Genomic DNA, 17,075 nt, shown 5'->3' with positions numbered 1-17,075 from the left:
ACGCAGCTTCGATGCGTTTATTATGGCATGCGCACCAGCCACACCTTTTTCTCTTTTGCTATGTACAAGCCGCAGAATGGCCCGCCACAGCTATCAAGCCACACGATTCACCTAGTATCTCCATCGAATTCTCCTCTTACCCAACTTCTCACCTACAATGGCCCCTGTGATCGCTACGTTGCATTAACTTGTAGGGATTCATTTTATTCGTGATTTCCTTCAACGATGCCCACAATCACCAGCAAGGCCAAGTCCTGTTCCGTTGTGGCCGGTAACGTCCTCAAGTCTTTTCTTTTTCCATGGCTCTCCCTCTGTTCTAGCAGTAGCTATACCTACCTACCTACCTACCTAACCTACCACGGCAGGTACTTCGTCCGTACGTCCACGATCCCACCTCAAAGCACGACATCCAGGGGCAGAGCATGATAGCACATGGCGGTGTGCTTGCGAGCGGATATCGATGCAATAGCTTCTTCGTTATACGTGACTATCTCCGTCTGGGTATGTGTGCGTTAGTCGGTAGGCAGGTACCACGTTGCCCGGCCCATCCGTGGCGACTAGAGAGAGAGCCACGCCGAACTAGCCCCCTTTCCGGGTTGCTTCTTAGCCCCCTCCCTTTTTACTACGCGGCCATCCTCTGGCGTCCTCCCGCCCCGTCGGTCTTCCTTCTCGAAGCAGGCACCAGGATTGCGAGCGCGAGAACTGGAGATGGCACGGGGCTGGGCAGATGCGCACACGAGTTACGCCGACCATCCCGAAGGCTGCCGTTTTGTCCCACTGCAGGTGCCTTAATACTGTATATAGTTATGCAGGTAGCTCGGTCTTAAATACCGGCTGGTGTAGGGGGCCGCTCGGGTTAATGTGCACGTATGTACTTAGTTGGCAGAGGAAGAGGCACAGAATCCGCCTTTTTTTTGTCCATAGCGAACCCTCGGACGCGATTGGCCTCCGCCGGCTATCAGGCGTGAGAGCTAGGGAGGGCCGAGAGCGGTTAAGAACAGACAGCAGGTGTGCACATACGAGTAGGCGTGAGAGGAGGCAGAGTAGTCAGCCCTAAATCCTGACGTGAGTAATGTAATATGCCTACTACAGACCTCTCTATCCCTTCTCCCCCAGCGGTAGGAAGGGTTGCCTGGGAGAGAGGATAGCTACCGGGAGGATGCGGGCAGCGAAGTAATCTCGCGTGCCGCATCCTGCTGGCGCTGTGCGCTCGCTCGGGATTTGTGTCTAATAGATCATGGGCGCTGTAACTTGTAAGGAAGTAGGTATTTACCCTCGCTTGATTGCCGTTGGTCTGGATGAGTTGGGGTAAGTTGGGCGTGGCAGCATCCTCGCTCTTGTCATTACTATGATAAATCCGCTCGCTGCATGACATGACAACACATCCCAGAGATGATCGGTAGTAACTATTTTAGCTATTCGAAAAAGAAGGATCCCTTTCTTTACGAGGGTTATTCGCGATTGTGTGGGTTTTACCGTTGCAGTTTCTCTGTCTCGTTTGTTGCATTCGGTATTGTGAATTCGAGTTCAGATTAATCAACCATATCGACTCAGATACACAATGTGCCGCCAATGATAGGAGTGCCTAACCTGCGTGTCTACCTGCCTACCTGGGCAGGTTGATGTCCATCGTACGGTCTGCCCAACTTTAATCATCACAGACGTACAGACTACGAAGATAGGCACGTTAGCATAGAAGCTCGAGGGTTGCATAATCGTACACGAAAGAGAGTGCGTACTGGCTTCGTATGAGCTGCTACGTTTCTTCGTGTTCTGGCTGTCGTGGGTCGGTTTCGTTTAAGCCCCTCGTGTTGAGAATGCTACGCGAAAGCTACAAAATAACATGCCGGGGTATATGTACATAATAGTCTAGTAATACATATACCTATACATATATACATATACATATATGCGGTGTGTATGTAAACATGCGATATCAGATCCGGGCATGGCTAGGCATAGAGGGATGCCTACGTTAGCTAAGTGCTAGACGGAACAGAAAGGGGCCTCCTTTATCCTAAGAATGCAGAGACACGCTACTAGACGAGATATCCTCATTGGCGCAATCGACGACGACGGGATAGATTTCGATGGCGCCTTTTTATTTTGACCCCCTAGGGCTCTTATTTACCTACTAGGAACAGCACTTGTGTCCGTGCTGGTTGGTGCTGGGTACGGGTCCGGGGGCACTGTCATCCTATGCCCGCTCTAGATTCGCTCTCTTATCTCCCGTCTTCCTCGCCTTGCCACATGGGTGTGACTGGGGGGGCCGGCTCCCATCTCCCATCTGTTGAAGAGAGAGGTACCTAGCTAACGAATCAGGTATGTACACACCTACGGGTCGCCTACCCGCCTGGCTCGCTCACTCGCTGAAACAGGCGGCTTGCAACCGCTTAGCAGACCCGTGCGTTCCGCGCACCGTCTCCATCCGCCCGCTCGCTCCGTCTTAGCGGGTTTGACGATCAGTTTGGTTTACCCTACGATGGTGTGCACCTATGCTTTTCTGCTTCCCGTCAATCTGGGCGGGCCGAGGGTTGCGCGAGTGCTCTTGTAAGCGAAAGACGGACATTGGGCGTGTTAGATCGGACGTCTTGCCCCCTATTTCGATTGTGTATGCATGATAAGTTATAGGAGGATAAACAAGTACATCTCCCTTCGTTTAGTTGAATAATAAAAGAGGGGCGGGCTAGTCGGTGGGCAGGTTTATCATGTTATAAATGTATGTCGGGAGTTGGTGATGTTTCATACCTACGACTTGGACAGGGTGTGTGTGTGCGTGTACGTCTGGATGTGACCACAGCGTATCGACACGCGTCCTCCGAATATACAATTGTGCCACCTACCCAGCGCGGTCGGATGGATGCTGGTATCGCGACGATTCCGATCTGATAGCGCTACACTTGATTCCCATCTACGACTATGGCGTACATACACATTCATGCATCTACCGCCGTCAATACAGCACCCACCGTTTCATTCAACATCGCAGCGTTTCCCTCTCTCTCGCCTTGTACGGATAGAGCCTCTCTCTGTACGTGGTTCGGCGAAGACACTGCATGCGATACGATACCAAGACAGGCAGAACGGGCACATATGTCGTGCTTCGTCTAGCCCCGTCCGTAGATCTTCTCGATTGATCGCCTGTCTGGTTAGATACTTGAGCAAATCGGGCTTGCGGGGAAGGTCGGGAATCCGAATGTGACAATACAGAGAAGGGCCCCTTACATTCTCCCGCCTAAAGGGGGTCGCCTAGGCTCCACCGCACGGAACCTCGGGTGGGTTCACTTTGAAGCGGAAGGTGTCTGGGGTAGGGTAACGTAGTAGGTTGTAGAATCGGAGAGAACAATGAAAAGAACATCATGCGAGGAGAGAAAGCCAAATGTTTGACGATGCGATGATATCTGAGCCCCGAAGACTGAGAGCGTGAAGGGGCCTGGGGGGAGATGCCTGCTAACCGACCCTGAAACAACGTCTCATTCTGGGATCGCTAGGCGGGTGTTGCGATTGGCTGTTTACCTACCTATCTGATCGTCTGTAGTGAGATTCATGATGGGAGGTGCCGGTAGTAACAATGTAAGGTGTGCACGGCTGTGCCCTCTGATCTTCTTCGGCTTCCCTTACAAGGCGTTACGATACCTAGGCGGCAGAGGGACAAGAGTAATTTCTCCCTATCCCGCAAGCATGGACCCCGATGCCCAGATCTCACTCGTAGGCAAACCAACTACAATCATGGCGTGTGAGAACGGCTGCAAGGGAGGCTGAGTGCGCAGTGTGTGCGTGTTGTATTGTGTGCGTCAGATCACCAGTAACCTACAACGATTCGTCCCCGTGAAACCGGTCGGTTCATCGTACAGCTATCAACTCCTTACCAGCCACCACTAACCGGAAAGACGGATAGGCGAATACTCTGTCGCACAGTAAAAGGCCTCTGTGGTTTCGGTACTGGCTGCATGGTTGGAACTGAACCTCGCATAATGTTGCAAACGGCACAACGGTAAGTAGAGCGCGAAAATCCGTTGTAATTTATTATAGGAGGAGGACAGAGAAGTAAATGATTGCTACGGTGACGAATTCTGATCGAGTCCTTTCCCGGACATGTGGGGCCGCCTCTACGACGTCGACAGTGCAACCCTCCGTATTAGCTAGTGGCTTCTAGGCCTCTACGGCCCTAACCAAGCCTACGAAGCAGCTGAGCCGAGATCTTGTCTCTACATTCGCCATCGACGATTTATGATCGAATAGGCAGAGTGATATGCGGCCTTGACGAGACTAAATCCCCATATAATCTATTTCGGTGGTAGGGCGGGCAAGGATCTGCCGTTTGCGCTCCGTCGGACGGTAGCGAAAAGATAAAAAGCTCCCGGGAGCGATAGTGTGCTGTTGAGACAGAGCCTCAGTTTCTATGTATAATGACCCATGTCGTGGTGTCGACCGAGCTTAGGAGCAAGCTGCATGTAAAGGATCGTGGGATGCGAAATATGAATCGTCGAATTCGGCGTTAGTCTGTATAACCGCACCGACCCGGCAGACACGATTTCGAATTTTAGATAAACTACAATGAAGTTCTTAATTTGGATCCGGCGATCTGCGGACGCGCTGAGGATCGAAAGATACGAAGACGGTGCCTACGACTTTGCAGTAGACGTTGGTCTCGAACCGTCCTCTTCAATTGTGCACCGCCGCTTGTGCCACGCGCTCCGCTCTCCTTCCTGGCGATAACTGCGCACGACATTGCCCATGGACTGGGAACCCGCAGGATTCGGGGTAGTTCCCCAGATTCTCGCCAGTCCCGCGATGCTCAATGGGATTGCGGAACGGCTTCGAGAGCCTTTCTACCGCTGGCTGTGGGAGACTCTGCTGCAAGGCGAATATAGGCTAATACCCCAGGACCCCATTAATTGAGACGAGATTGCCTAGCCATCAGAAAATTAAAAATGTCTCTGCTTCGAGGTTAGGGAGAATGCATCGGTCCAGACCTCGATGCGAAGTTCCCGAGGGGGCAATAAGTGCGGAAGTGCACGATTCATTGTCATCTCTACGATTAGTTTGGCGTCTGCCGGGCATGGACGGCCGTGGCTGTCCAGAAAATAGAACGGAGGCACGAGCGCACTAGCCTGAATTACAGCCATGGGCCCAAGGCGCCAGGAAGGCTTTGGAGAGCGGTAGTTGCTTAGGGTCACTAGACTTGTTATGCTTGAATCCTTCTTGATGTCAATTCTGGCCGCGATGCAGTGAAGAAGAGGATGGTGACTGCGCGTCGTGAATCCTTCTATTGCTGGCGTCGGGCGAGAGTGATTCCCTTCTCAGCAGAGGCAGAGGGAGATAGGGACAGAGAAGCCCTTCTCAGCAGCAGACCGATGCAAGTCAGCAATAATAGGCTGCTGACGAGACCATTTGTGTGTTGTGTAGTTGTGGCTTTTCAGCTGGCCAAATCGCTTCAGCTTACTAGGCTGCTAAGGCTTGGTGGCTAATAATAGCCACCACTGGGGAAGAAGGGACCTTGCCGGATGCTGTCTGGCTCTGAACGCGGCGCAGATCGTAGAGAAGCTCGAAGGATCGGCATTCTGCTTCGTAGTGGCTTTCAGGGGGATTCGACCACCACGATGACAAGACAGGCTACATGGGACGAACCGCACGGCGTCCCTCTAGCCCGTATCCGCAGCACACACCCAGCGTGGAATACGGCGGTGCATACACACAGAGAGCGGATAGTATAGGGGCTGTTGAAGATCACGGCAAGCACTAGAATTACTCGGCAATGCGTTCACGCGCTGGAAAATATCGGATCGAGTAGTGGGTTACCGGATGTACGAATCGCGTAGATGGGCAATATGTTAGTCGTTTCGAGAGCCAATGCGACATAGGGTGGTCGACGATCCGGCAGCCCAGATTGGGGGGGGGGTTGGTTTGCTTGATCGTTCACTCGAACTCCGTACTACTATACGTAGGATGATAGGATGATAGGGAGAGTGAAGGAGGGAAATAGAGAGCGGTAGAAAGGGGTAGAGATGCCGAGATGGGGCGCCGAGGCGGACGATGGATGAGATGGATGGCGGGAGGAGGAGAGAAGTCGGACGGTAGACGAGAGGCGAGGGACCTCCGGTATGTTCTTCTACCAGGTGCCTAAGCTATGCACATCACGGTGATTTCCTTCTACGAGGTATTGTAAAATGTACGTTATGTACATAGAGGTGGGTATCTGGTAATGGAGGCGCATTCGGTACCTGGGTACACATTCACCATTCAGGATTCCCACTTGCCCCATCCAGATATGGCCCGGGCGGCCCCTTGCTTTGCCTGCGACCGACCGATTAGGTCTTTCATCGAGGGAAGCCGCCTCCGCCGGCCCCCCTGCCGCACACGCACTCCATCGCACGGGCCAGACAGACCCACTCCCCCCTTCCCCGGCTGGAACGACGCTTACCTCACCTGGGATGGCCGGGGGGGCGATGACGCTACGTACCTGTGCTGCTGGCCAGGCCCACCGGGCCCACTGGCTGCACGTACTGGTACTTTGCCCGGCCCACACCTGCGTGTACGTACTCTGTCGTGGCTGACACCTCATTCCAGCGGAAGGTCCCACAAGCGTTGCGCAAAAGGGAAAGGGGGGATCCCGACCAGGAGTTGGTGCCTCAGGCCGCCGCGCTACCTAATAGGACACGTTGAACATAAAGAGCGCCGCCAGTCCCGTCCCGTCCCATCTGACTTTCGTTGATTCAAGCAGCCAAACAAGATCACAACACGACCACACAATCGGCCACGGTGTCCTCTGTCGCCCTGCTTGCCTCGTGACTCGATTCTCCCACAGTCGAGACCCGTCACAGTCTGGGGAGGGCTGACTCATCGGCACCCTTTCCGTCGCCTCCCATCCTAGTTCGTCCCAGACAATGCGCTGGCTCAGGTAATGGCGTCGCTATTACTTGCGTTGAGGAAGTAGGACGGCACCTCGGTACACCCCTCTCAGCATTTAACAAAGCTGCCCACCCACCCGTCAGCTTGCTTTCCCCTTCTGCAGCTCCGCAAGACGGCCAAGCTTTGAGACCTCGCACCGCTGCCAGCTCGCCTGCGAACACTCTCCCAAGAACCACCACCACCACCGGAGGAAACTGAAGTCCTCCTAATCACGCACTAAGAACAATAAATTACAAATTACCAACCCAGAACAGTAGGCGAGATGGCCACCTGGGAAAGCCAGCCAGCAGCCTCGTCGGCCCCTCGGGTCAAGTTCGAGGACTCCCCGGCCGAGTCGCTGCTGTCCGCCCCCGGCGACATCTACCCATCCCTCTTCGACAACACTACGCCTGCGCTGAGCCCTATGGAGAGCGTCATGACTCCGCAGTCGTTCAGTCCCAGTCCCGAGGACACGACTGGTGCTGAACCAGATTCCGCTACCAGCGCTACCCAGGTGACGCCTTCTCCCGCCCCCGAGGGTGAGAAGAAGCCGGTAAAGAAGAGGAAGTCGTGGGGCCAAGTCCTCCCGGAGCCCAAGACCAACCTACCTCCGAGGTATGTGATGGTTAAGCACGTGCGCTGACGGAGAGATGGTGCCGTACTAACAGATAAAACAGGAAGCGGGCCAAGACCGAAGACGAGAAGGAGCAGCGACGAGTCGAGCGCGTTCTTCGCAACCGCCGCGCAGCCCAGTCTTCTCGGGAACGCAAGCGTCAGGAGGTGGAAGCGCTGGAGCAGAGAAACAAACAATTGGAAGAGCTTCTGCTCAACCAGCAGAAGACGAATGAGATGTTGATGGATGAACTGAACAAGCTCCGAGGTTCCGGCGCCAGCCGTGGCTCTTCTCCGCTTGACAGCTTCCAGCCTTCCCCCCTAACCTTGTCCCAGCCCTTGTTCGGCTCGTCTGAAGACGCGTCGGTTCAGGGCAAGCCCGGCCTGATGAACGATTTCATCCTCATGCCGGAGCAGGATGGCACTCTCGACCCTGCCTCCCTGTCCCCGGAATTAGCCCCCGTCCCCGACGACGGCGCCGCCGAGTCGACGACCGAACACGTTTCAATGGCCCCCGCTTCCGCGGCTACTTCCTCCGACGCGACACAACATCCAGCAGCGGTGTTGTGCGACCTGCAGTGTCCGTCGGTGGAAGTTCCACAGTCGTGGCTGGCCTCTCAACAACCATCGGATCTAGCACTGTCACTCTTCCTGCAGCTTCAAATGCTGTGGATGGTATCTTCGGCGATGATTTCGGCCTTTCGACACCCCTTGATCTTGATTCGTGGGGCGCTCAAGGCCAATTTAGTCCTACTTCCGACCCCCTCGCTTTTGAGTACAATAATCTGGCTGGTGACTCGACCCCCGAGTTTCCGGGATTCGACTTCGACCAATTCCTCAGCGACGAAAGCGGTGCAGCCTCAGGCGCGACCGCGGGAAGCGACTCTATCACCCAAGAACCGGACCCGGCTTTTGGCCTCTTCGATTCTGAGAATCAACTCCCTCCGGAGACTCTTAACCAGCAGCCCCATCTTGGCGCGTCCGCTCAAGGATGCGACGATGGAGTTATTGCGGTTGGTGTCTAACGAGGGACGCGATGATCGGGTCGAGGGGCTGGCAGTTGGATCCCCGGGTATCAAGGGCGATCAGAGCCGTCGACCGCGAACGTGGCCAGACGGCACCAGCTTACCGTCACGAGAGGTACTGCTCACACTACTGTGGGCGATCAGAGTCGAAGAACGGAAATCAGTCATATCGAAGGAGGGCGAAGAAAAAAGCGCCTTCTCGCCAAGTTCCCGACCCGGATCAAGCGTCCTCGTAGAACAGACACCATCCCAGAATTATGTATTATCGGTGGCACCAAAAAGGGAAGGGGAGATAACGACGAAACCGGCCAACGGAAAGAGGGCTAGGCTATCCTACTAGAGAGGAGTTCCGGTGGGGAAAAACGACAACTATTTTTGGTATGGGGGACGGTTTCTAGGCGTCACGGATCTGGCTGCATGATGATGTACTTGGCCTGACTTGAAGCTGGACTTGTAACAAGTAGTATGTGTTATGAATTGACACTCTTCAGCGATTGTTTTACCGTTTTATTCCGGGGTTGCATATCGTGGACTATGATAATTGGCGACATTTCTGGCAGCATTATATAGAGCCTTAGAGCCTTAGAGCCTTGGAGCCTTTGATGTCGGTGAAAGCGAGATTTGTTACGGACCTGGGGGCAGTGTTCCTACTCGCAATGATATGGGGGAAAGGTAGATGCATCCGGGAATAAAAATCCAATACTCCTACACTTCAGTCTCGACGGGAACTCGTCAATTCAACCACTTGTTCTTGGTCTGGGTTAGCAAGGCCTCGCTAGATAAGTTACCGAGGCGGCTTTAAATTGTATTGCGTGGACTAGGACACGTCGTCTTCACGAAACGTATGATGAAAGACGGATCAGATTTTAGCCTTGTTTCGCCTGAAGGAATGTCTGGACACGATAAAGGGGTATCGGCGCAACTATACCAGAGCTTGGAGGCGTCTCAACCGCCATCTTTATGAAATAGCTGTCGTTATCGAGGCTAACAGACGTGGTTCCCCTTTGAGCCTTGGGATTTAACGCAGAGCTTGGAGTCTTACGTCGTCTATCTGGCTCGCTATCACCTAATCTCGTACGTACTGGCAGATGACCGTCTCGACGAAGCCTGGGCCGGCTGCGAATGCGAGCGCCGTGGTAAAGGAACCGGGACGGTGAGAGGGAACATAGGCTAGCTATTACCCATGATGTTGACTGAAGCCCGCGATACGACCCCGATATAATCTTATATAGCACTACACTGGGAGATAAAACCCCGTCCATACATGCATGCCCTACACAGCGCTTCAGACGCTTATCGTGAGCACCGGCCTTTGTCTTCGCCTAGATCTGCGGTGTCTTCTATCGCGGGTGGTAAACTTGCTTCGCGAGAGCGGCTCCCCGCAAAGCGCGCTACGTGAAGTCGTAGACCATGAGGCTTTCCCTGCCCTTCGACTCCTTGAGCACGATGACCATCTCGTCGTCGAACCCGACCCAATTCCGCCGGTCGTCCCACTGGGTGGCTGCCGCCTGCGCAACCACCGCGACGTCGTCCGGGCCTTCCCCGCCGTCGGCTACCGGCCGAGCGGTGGGGCGGACCTCGACGCTGCTCCCGTGGGCCCGCCCTTCCAGTTCCCACACCCGGATCTCCTCCCCGCGGCAGCTGACGCTGACCGCCTTCCCGCGGGCCGTTATCTCAGCGTCGCTTATGCCAGACGTGTGTCCCCAGAGCCGGATCCCGGGCGATATCGACAGCGACGACGATGTGGATTTGCAGAGGTGGAGGATTAATGTGTTGTCGGGGAGGGTGGCAAGAAGGTAGGGGTGCGTGTAACAGAGGTTTATAGGCCCGTCTAGCTCGTTGCTACCTCGTTCTAAAGGTGAGTTGTTTAATGGTTGAGAAAAGGACGCGGATAGTGATAGTGTACGGTTGGGGACGGTCCGGACGGGGAGGGTATACGCTAGGCGGGTGGTAATGATTTCTGGGGTGGGTTTGGATTTGGAGGCGGAGGAGCGCAGGTGGAGGTCCTGGATGCCGAGCGACCACCCTTGGAGGCTGGAGAAAGTGTAGGCGATGGAGGCTACGACGCCCCCGGCTGTGTTTCGGATGGATAGTGCGAGAGGAGCTCTAGAGGTATGTGATTTGAGCGATGTGAGTATGTATGGGGCCCTGATCAAGTTTTTCGGTCTTGAGCTTTCTGGTGCCCGTGGATTGAACCGCCCTGGGCCCTGCCGGCTCTCGGTGTGTTCATCGCTTCCGGTCCCTGGTGCTTGCTCGGACTGATCCGAGCCTGGTAGTTCAATGGGAGCCTCTACAGAGGGCCCCTCGAACGTATATAAGGACACCAAGACTGACTTCGTTGCTGTCAAGAGGTACGGATAGGAGAAGGCGATCCCGACTAGCTCTCCGTTGCTGGACTTCTCGTGGAGGTAACTCGGCAGTAGCTTCTTTTCCTGGGTATCCAACTGCCAAACGCCAAAGCTGCCGTCTGTGAATCCTAGCGCGATTTTCAAAGACTTGTCTCGGGGCTTCTGCTCATCTATAGCAATACAGCTGGGGAGAGCTCCCGACCCGACATCTTCCAGGTTGATCTGGGCTAAAAGCTCCTTCGTTTTCAGGTCCCAAGCTCGTAGTCCCGTTGCCCGGTCTGCTGTCGTAGCGATACCCTCGGAAACCTTCACGAGCATCTTATGCGACGAGTTCGTCTTGGCGAAGGGCGGTTCCGGGCCGACGTGCAGCTCCTCGACGGCACATTTCCCTCGTGCCCAATTGTGTCGGAGTTTATACTGCATTTTCCAATTCCTCGAGGACTTCTCCGTATCGTCCGCAGGCATGTCGACCCAGCCTCCTCTTCTCCCATCTGCCCACAGCGCCCTTTGCGACGAATAGTAAAGCTTGCCGTCCCTAGCAGAGCCGTCACGGAACCCCGGGATGCGCAAGGCACGCGGCAGGACAAAGCGCGAGTAGTACAGGCGTCTCCATATCTGCGAGTCTCCGCTTAGACCGTAGAAGCGCTTCGATAGGGGCGCAGTGTTAAGTAGGTCGGGAAGAGGGAGGAACGAGAGGACGCGGAGGAGCAGCTCGTCGGATAGAGGCGACAGCAGGTCCGGGGAAAGGGTATGGCGGGATCTCTTCGACGCCGCGAGTCGGCAAGTCGTGTCGCCTTCGGTGCGCTTTCGCTTGTAAGTCATGGTGCCTCCTGGCGTCGAGTATCGAGGCGGAGGAATGCCCTCTCCTGGACGAGAATAGTATCCTGAGGTTGACGGATGAATGGGATCTCACCCAAAGCACCGCATTCGGGGATATCGGATATTATCATCGCGATCACGACGCAGCCGGAGTTCAGCCGAGCCAGGCCTTGGCGATTGGGTTAGGTACCTAGGTACCTAATATGCTGAAGACAGGGTGTGATACCTCTAATAGATGCATAGAGGTACCTAGGTACCTACTTAGGTGGAGGTGTGTACAAAAAGAGTCGCATGCGACAGCAGGGATTGGGAAGCTGCAGAGGATTAATACATCTTCGGGCGCACCTTCGACTTACCTGGGTGGAAAACTAGCGGGGGTTATGTAATTAGTTGGGTGGTTTAATTCTCCGGAGGGTGCGGAATACGATTCTATCTGTCATCTCGACAACTTCAGCCTCGAACACGCCGTGGTGTAGTGAGCCAAGAGAACACGAGACCAGACAAGGCGACATCTGCTGGTCGGTACGCGAATTTTCACGATGTACGCTCCTCCCCAGCTGTATTTCCCCTAGCATACGCCGTATTACGACATTGCATCAGTTTACCCAGTTCTTAGGGTGCCTTAAGCGGTTGCCTGCTAAGCCGTCGGACTGCCCATCACGTTCTGGCCGCCACGAGTTCCTGAGTCCAAGTCTCGGAAGCAAACCAATCCCGTCGTCTGTACACGTTATAGTCGTCCGGAGCTGGGACGGTGACGTTATAGGGATACGTAAGCAGGGCTGAGCTGATTCGATTAGCATCGTGCTGACCGGTTCAGCACGTCTAGGGCCTGCCATAGGCTTTATTATCATCAACGAAAAGTAGGAATCCGGAGACCAAGGCCGAGCACGTAACGCGGGCCCCGCGGGTCCCGACTACCATGCAACTCCAAGGAGGTGGAAGCCCAAGATCAACTTAAACCCGTTACCCGTTAACCTCAAGGGGACAGGCCGCTCCGTCTATTCGCCATCACTTGCTTTCCTACGGCAGTTTCACACGCCATACCAGCCGCTGGGAGGTATTAAGCGGTCTTAGCCTGTCACATACACCACGCCATGGACGCCGAGGGCCCCGAAGTTGGTACCCCGGGATCTCCTGCTGCGCCGCGACGAGCTGTAAGTCGGATTCCACCATGATACTAGACAGCCTCCCTCTTCGGGCATTCATCCCCCAGATTACTAGTTATCATACTACCGAAGTATTCGCATTACCGCTTTCTCTTGGCTAAGTAACACCGCATGGGCAGTGCGACCAATGTAGGCTTAGGAAGGTGAGAGGAGCCCACTCACCCACCCGCCTCTCGTGTGATAAACTCACGGATCGAGTTTATTAACATGCAGGCACCGCGTGGGTAGATCCGCTGCGACAAGGAATCCCCGTGCTCCAACTGCCGGAGCGCTAGAAGGGACTGCAGTTCCACGGGAGCTGGCCAGAAACCGAAGGAACCACGGCAGCGAGTGTTGATATCGAGCCAATAGTATGCATAATCTGCCATCAAGTGCGGTGGAAGCAGAGTAAGCCCCCGAACTGACTCGCTTAACTATCCTTGTCTAGTGAGCGGAAGATCGACCTTATAGAGGAGCGGCTCGGCGGTATCGAGACGCTGCTACGAAACCTCACCCCTTTATCATCCTCAAACTCGCCCGCTCGGGAGTCCCGTTCTCGGCGGCCCTCCGGAAAGTCGACACCGTTATCCGGGGGCAACGTGGATGATGCATACAGCGCTACCTTTGACCCGGAGGATGCAGGCGACTTCGAAGGGAACTCGTCGTTGGCGGCGCATACGGCGTTCGCGAGCGAGTTCCTCGAGAATGTGGTCCAGCACACCCCACTTCCGCGGCAGGGAGGCGGCTCCAAGATGGAGGCGGCGTTGTCATCGCTACGGAAAATTGTCAATATGCAAGAGAACCGCCGGGCTGTGTCGTCTTTCTACCGCTGGCCAGGCCAGAAGCAGGCGCACCAGCTAGGCATACGCGAACTTCCCCTACCTCCTATGGAGTTAGTGGCAGATAAGCTGCGAGTGATGAAACGTATTCGCCTTCTCCTACCCTTCTCCCCGGGTGCTCCCAGGAAGTGCTCATTGACCATTGAGCCTAGCTGACCTTGTATCGCAGATGGCCCAGTTCCCTTGATGCTTGCCGTCCTCTATTGCTTCATAGACGTCGAGAAATTCACCGACCAATGTCGCCGCATTTACTTTGATGCCGACGACGTCACAGATGCGACAATTATCCTTGTTAATGCTGGGATCGCGTACTTGTTCTTCGAAGCGGGATTGAATGTCGACGATCCCAAGGAAAAAGCTCAGTATGAAACGTACTGGAATATGTGCCAGAAGAACCTAGATACGGTGCTGGCGCAGCTCAACTTCCTCATGCCAGCGACGCTCGAGAATCTGGAAGCATTGCTTATGGCTGTAAGTCTTCACGGCATGTCTTCTCAAGGATCAAAATGTGCGGAGCCGGAAAAAGAAATATAGAAAAGGATGACCGTTTGGTTGTTGTTATAATTTATACGCGTCAGTACTAACACCGTGAACCATAGGCCAGCTTTTCGATTGATGTTTCGCGACCTTCCCTATCGTGGGTGCTAGTATCACAGGCCGCTCATATGTGCCGGACGCTTGGTCTGCACCAAGTCGGCTCCATGAAGAACGACAGCCCACAGAGAAGAGCCGAAAAGTCGCTACTGTTCTGGTGCACCTACATGCTAGACAAAGGGCTCTCGCTACAGCTCGGCCGCGCGTCTGTCCTGCAGGACTACGATATCTCACTGCCACACATCGCCCCTGAAGGCCACGCGGCCTATCCGGGGACGGAAGTAATGACTTTTTGGATCAAGCACGCACAAATCCAAGGAAGGATTTACGAACGTTTGTACAGCCCCGGTGCGCTAAGGCAGGCCGAAAAGTACAGAACCGAGCAGGCCAATATCTTGGCTACGGAACAGAAGCACCTCATGCAACAAAGTCAGGAGGTGATTGCCGGATTTCAATCATCTACGGCCATCGATAGCCGCATGTTTGCCCTGATGCTGAAGTCGGACGAGGTCTCGTACTTGTCCTCCCTGGCGCTTATCTATCGGGCGATGCCGCCTATGGGAAACCGCTCGCGGACCTTTTCGGATGAATGTATCGACACGGCCAGGCAGGCTATGCGTTGCCACCAACAGTCCATGGCTATGATGGAAGAGCAGTCACTGAAGATAATGTATATCCATTGGTAAGTTTGAAACCCGTCATGTTGCCTCTGACCTATTAGGCTTGTTTGCTAATTCATATGTCTGGGGGTGGAAAAAGGACGATCATCTATGCTCCCTTTATTCCATTCATCGTCATGTTCTGCCTGGTAATCGAAACGTGCTGCGAGGAGGATTTGCAGTGCCTAGCGGACTTCGTTCAGTCGCTCGAGACCGCCTGTGACGTGTCTTCCTCCATAAAAAAACTGCATCAGCTGTGCCGGGTGCTATATAACGTTGCGCAGGTGTACATTGAGGCGAAAGCACAGTTGCCCGTCGACCAGGGTATGGTTCCGGTCGGCAACGAATTCAACATGTACCTCAGCCAACTCGGCTTCATCCCTGTAGACGAGACCATGACGGGCAACATTGATCTCAGCGGTGTCGATGACCAGGCCAGGTCGATGGCGCAGTCGGCATATCTCGGCGACTGGTTTTCGGGTAATAACTATATGCTAGGACTATTAGAGGAGGACCTATCTGGGATCAACCCGTTAAGTTGGCGGTCGTAAATCGAAACGCGAAACGTGTTGCTGGAATCCAAGATGTGCCTGGGAAGGATATAATGGAAAGGGGCCGTGTAAATCGCGGCTCAATGAGCGATGATCTCGGACGGGCGTACTGAACCAAGGGTATACTGGATATCCCCGCTCTGGGCAGGCTATACTTGAAATAATATCACGAGGACTGTAACAGAGTAGCAGGGGACCCAGAAAATTGCGTATTCGTGTCTCGCTTTTCAAGCCCCCCCCGCGCCCCGGCTATATACTGGCCGACTTTGTCAGTAACTGTGCGCGCACGGCTTTCACGCAGCTACCCGAGACATCCTTATCTGTCTCCTTCCTTTCGCACTGATACTCGGTGCTTGTTTTATTTATGCCCTCTCTCGCGCCGCATCCACTCCGGCCCTGGGTGCAAATAGCTGGCCTGTATCGTCCTACCTCCACGTGTGAATATGAAAAGAGATGGTGATTAGCTCACGAGGAATCGGCCTTGGCGATACGCTCGGCTTCAAGCTCCTGCTCAGCACGTCGGTAATACTTTGCGGTGTCGACGCCGTGCTGGCTGTGGTTGACAAAGTTGAACCAAGGGAGGACAGCGGTGAAGAGGGCAGAATAGCGGGACTGGCGGGCGGCGACGCCCTGGAGGTGCGGCGAGAGGCGGCTCTCGCCGTAGAGAGGCTCGCCCGCCTTCACCTTGGCCACCATCTCCTTCATGTCCATCTCGACCTCACGGGCGTTCTCGGACATGCCGTAAAAGCGCACTGCCGGTTTAGTTAAAAAAAGAAGAGCAACCGACGAGCGATTTTCCAAGTATGCGCTAGATTTAAAACCGCCGGGGGTTGGAAGAAGACGAGGGGGGGGACGTACGGCTCGATCGTTCGTAGAAGTAGAGAAACCCGCCTATGGCACCGATGACGCTGACCAGGCGCATGGCGCGCGGAAAGCCACCACGGCCAACCTGCGAGGGCGCGAACCTCTCCATCAGCCAGAGCAGAGTCGGGCCGCCGGCGGCCGCGACGGTGCCGTGGATGTAGTCGGAGGTGCGGGCATAGCCCACTACCCGCCTGAAGTGTCTAGAGCCGGTGGGTTCGTTACGTTAGTGGAGAGATTGCGCGATTTCGAAGGGAGCTCGTACGGGTCATTGTCTATGAGCTAGAGGCGGAACACGGGTTAGCATGGACTTGCTCGACAAGCTGATAGCTGGACGGGATAGAAGAACTGGATCGGGGCAGGGAGGCAGGGCCGCGCCAAGTACGTACGGGATAGTCGGTAACGAGGGTTTTGCTCGGGATGTAGGTCTGCTGCGGACGAGAGCTCGCCATGGTCGCGACAAGGTCGAATTGGACTACCCGACGAAGCTTCGTTGTGCGCTCTCCGCCTCGTTGGGTTCCGGTTCCCTTTAATTGAGGTCATGAAATCCTTGAGCTCGAAATCGCGAGAGGCCTCGGAAGGGGAGTTGAGACGAGGTATCGGATGAGTAAGCGGCATTTCTTCGGTTGTTGTGTCACCCCGCCTCACCTGCCCCGGCTTAGGTAATGAGTGGTACTGCGCACGGCCATTTATGGGTTGTCAATTTGCAATCGAAAGGACTAGGGTACGTA

General features: G+C 54.7%; 4 protein-coding genes across 4 annotated transcripts; 2 read left to right on the top strand and 2 right to left on the bottom strand.

Moving 5' to 3' along the window:
• Positions 1–7,009: 7,009 nt before the first annotated feature.
• GGS23DRAFT_206059 (uncharacterized protein) lies at positions 7,010–9,394 on the top strand. Its single transcript, XM_051511835.1, has 2 exons — positions 7,010–7,506; positions 7,569–9,394. The coding sequence occupies exons 1-2, from the start codon at positions 7,175–7,177 to the stop codon at positions 8,866–8,868; spliced, it is 1,632 nt and encodes a 543-aa protein (XP_051369754.1). The 5' UTR covers positions 7,010–7,174; the 3' UTR covers positions 8,869–9,394.
• On the bottom strand, positions 9,394–11,992 carry GGS23DRAFT_206053 (uncharacterized protein). The gene has a single exon (XM_051511834.1). The coding sequence runs from the start codon at positions 11,696–11,698 to the stop codon at positions 9,920–9,922; it is 1,779 nt and encodes a 592-aa protein (XP_051369753.1). The 5' UTR covers positions 11,699–11,992; the 3' UTR covers positions 9,394–9,919.
• A 797-nt stretch (positions 11,993–12,789) lies between these two features.
• On the top strand, positions 12,790–15,710 carry GGS23DRAFT_613201 (fungal-specific transcription factor domain-containing protein; the record flags this gene model as incomplete). The annotated part of the gene is made up of 7 exons (XM_051520554.1): positions 12,790–12,849; positions 12,981–13,004; positions 13,090–13,211; positions 13,289–13,764; positions 13,849–14,150; positions 14,279–14,955; positions 15,033–15,710. 7 exons carry the CDS (start codon positions 12,790–12,792, stop codon positions 15,481–15,483), a joined length of 2,112 nt encoding a protein of 703 aa, XP_051369752.1. The 3' UTR covers positions 15,484–15,710.
• On the bottom strand, positions 15,639–16,921 carry GGS23DRAFT_206047 (NADH-ubiquinone oxidoreductase 21 kDa subunit). Its single transcript, XM_051511833.1, has 4 exons — positions 16,734–16,921; positions 16,610–16,626; positions 16,342–16,547; positions 15,639–16,235 (listed from the first exon to the last, which is right to left on the bottom strand). Exons 1-4 carry the CDS (start codon positions 16,794–16,796, stop codon positions 15,949–15,951), a joined length of 573 nt encoding a protein of 190 aa, XP_051369751.1. The 5' UTR covers positions 16,797–16,921; the 3' UTR covers positions 15,639–15,948.
• Between the last annotated feature and the right edge of the window lie 154 nt (positions 16,922–17,075).

Source organism: Durotheca rogersii (assembly GCF_024521655.1).
Source record: "Durotheca rogersii strain YMJ 92031201 chromosome Unknown GGS23scaffold_20, whole genome shotgun sequence".
Lineage (NCBI taxonomy): Eukaryota > Fungi > Ascomycota > Sordariomycetes > Xylariales > Xylariaceae > Durotheca > Durotheca rogersii.
The sequence above is the reverse complement of the archived record's forward strand: the minus strand, read 5'-3'. Positions and strand labels throughout refer to the sequence as shown.

Excerpts from the sequence above, each read along its gene's own strand:
- GGS23DRAFT_206059 (XM_051511835.1), top strand. The coding sequence starts at position 7,175 with ATGGCCACCTGGGAAAGCCAGCCAGCAGCCTCGTCGGCCCCTCGGGTC. Across the intron at positions 7,507-7,568 it reads AAGACCAACCTACCTCCGAG|GAAGCGGGCCAAGACCGAAG; the intron begins GTATGTGATGGT and ends CAGATAAAACAG.
- GGS23DRAFT_206053 (XM_051511834.1), bottom strand. The coding sequence starts at position 11,698 with ATGACTTACAAGCGAAAGCGCACCGAAGGCGACACGACTTGCCGACTC.
- GGS23DRAFT_206047 (XM_051511833.1), bottom strand. The coding sequence starts at position 16,796 with ATGGCGAGCTCTCGTCCGCAGCAGACCTACATCCCGAGCAAAACCCTC. Across the intron at positions 16,236-16,341 it reads CTTCTACGAACGATCGAGCC|TGCGCTTTTACGGCATGTCC; the intron begins GTACGTCCCCCC and ends CTAAACCGGCAG.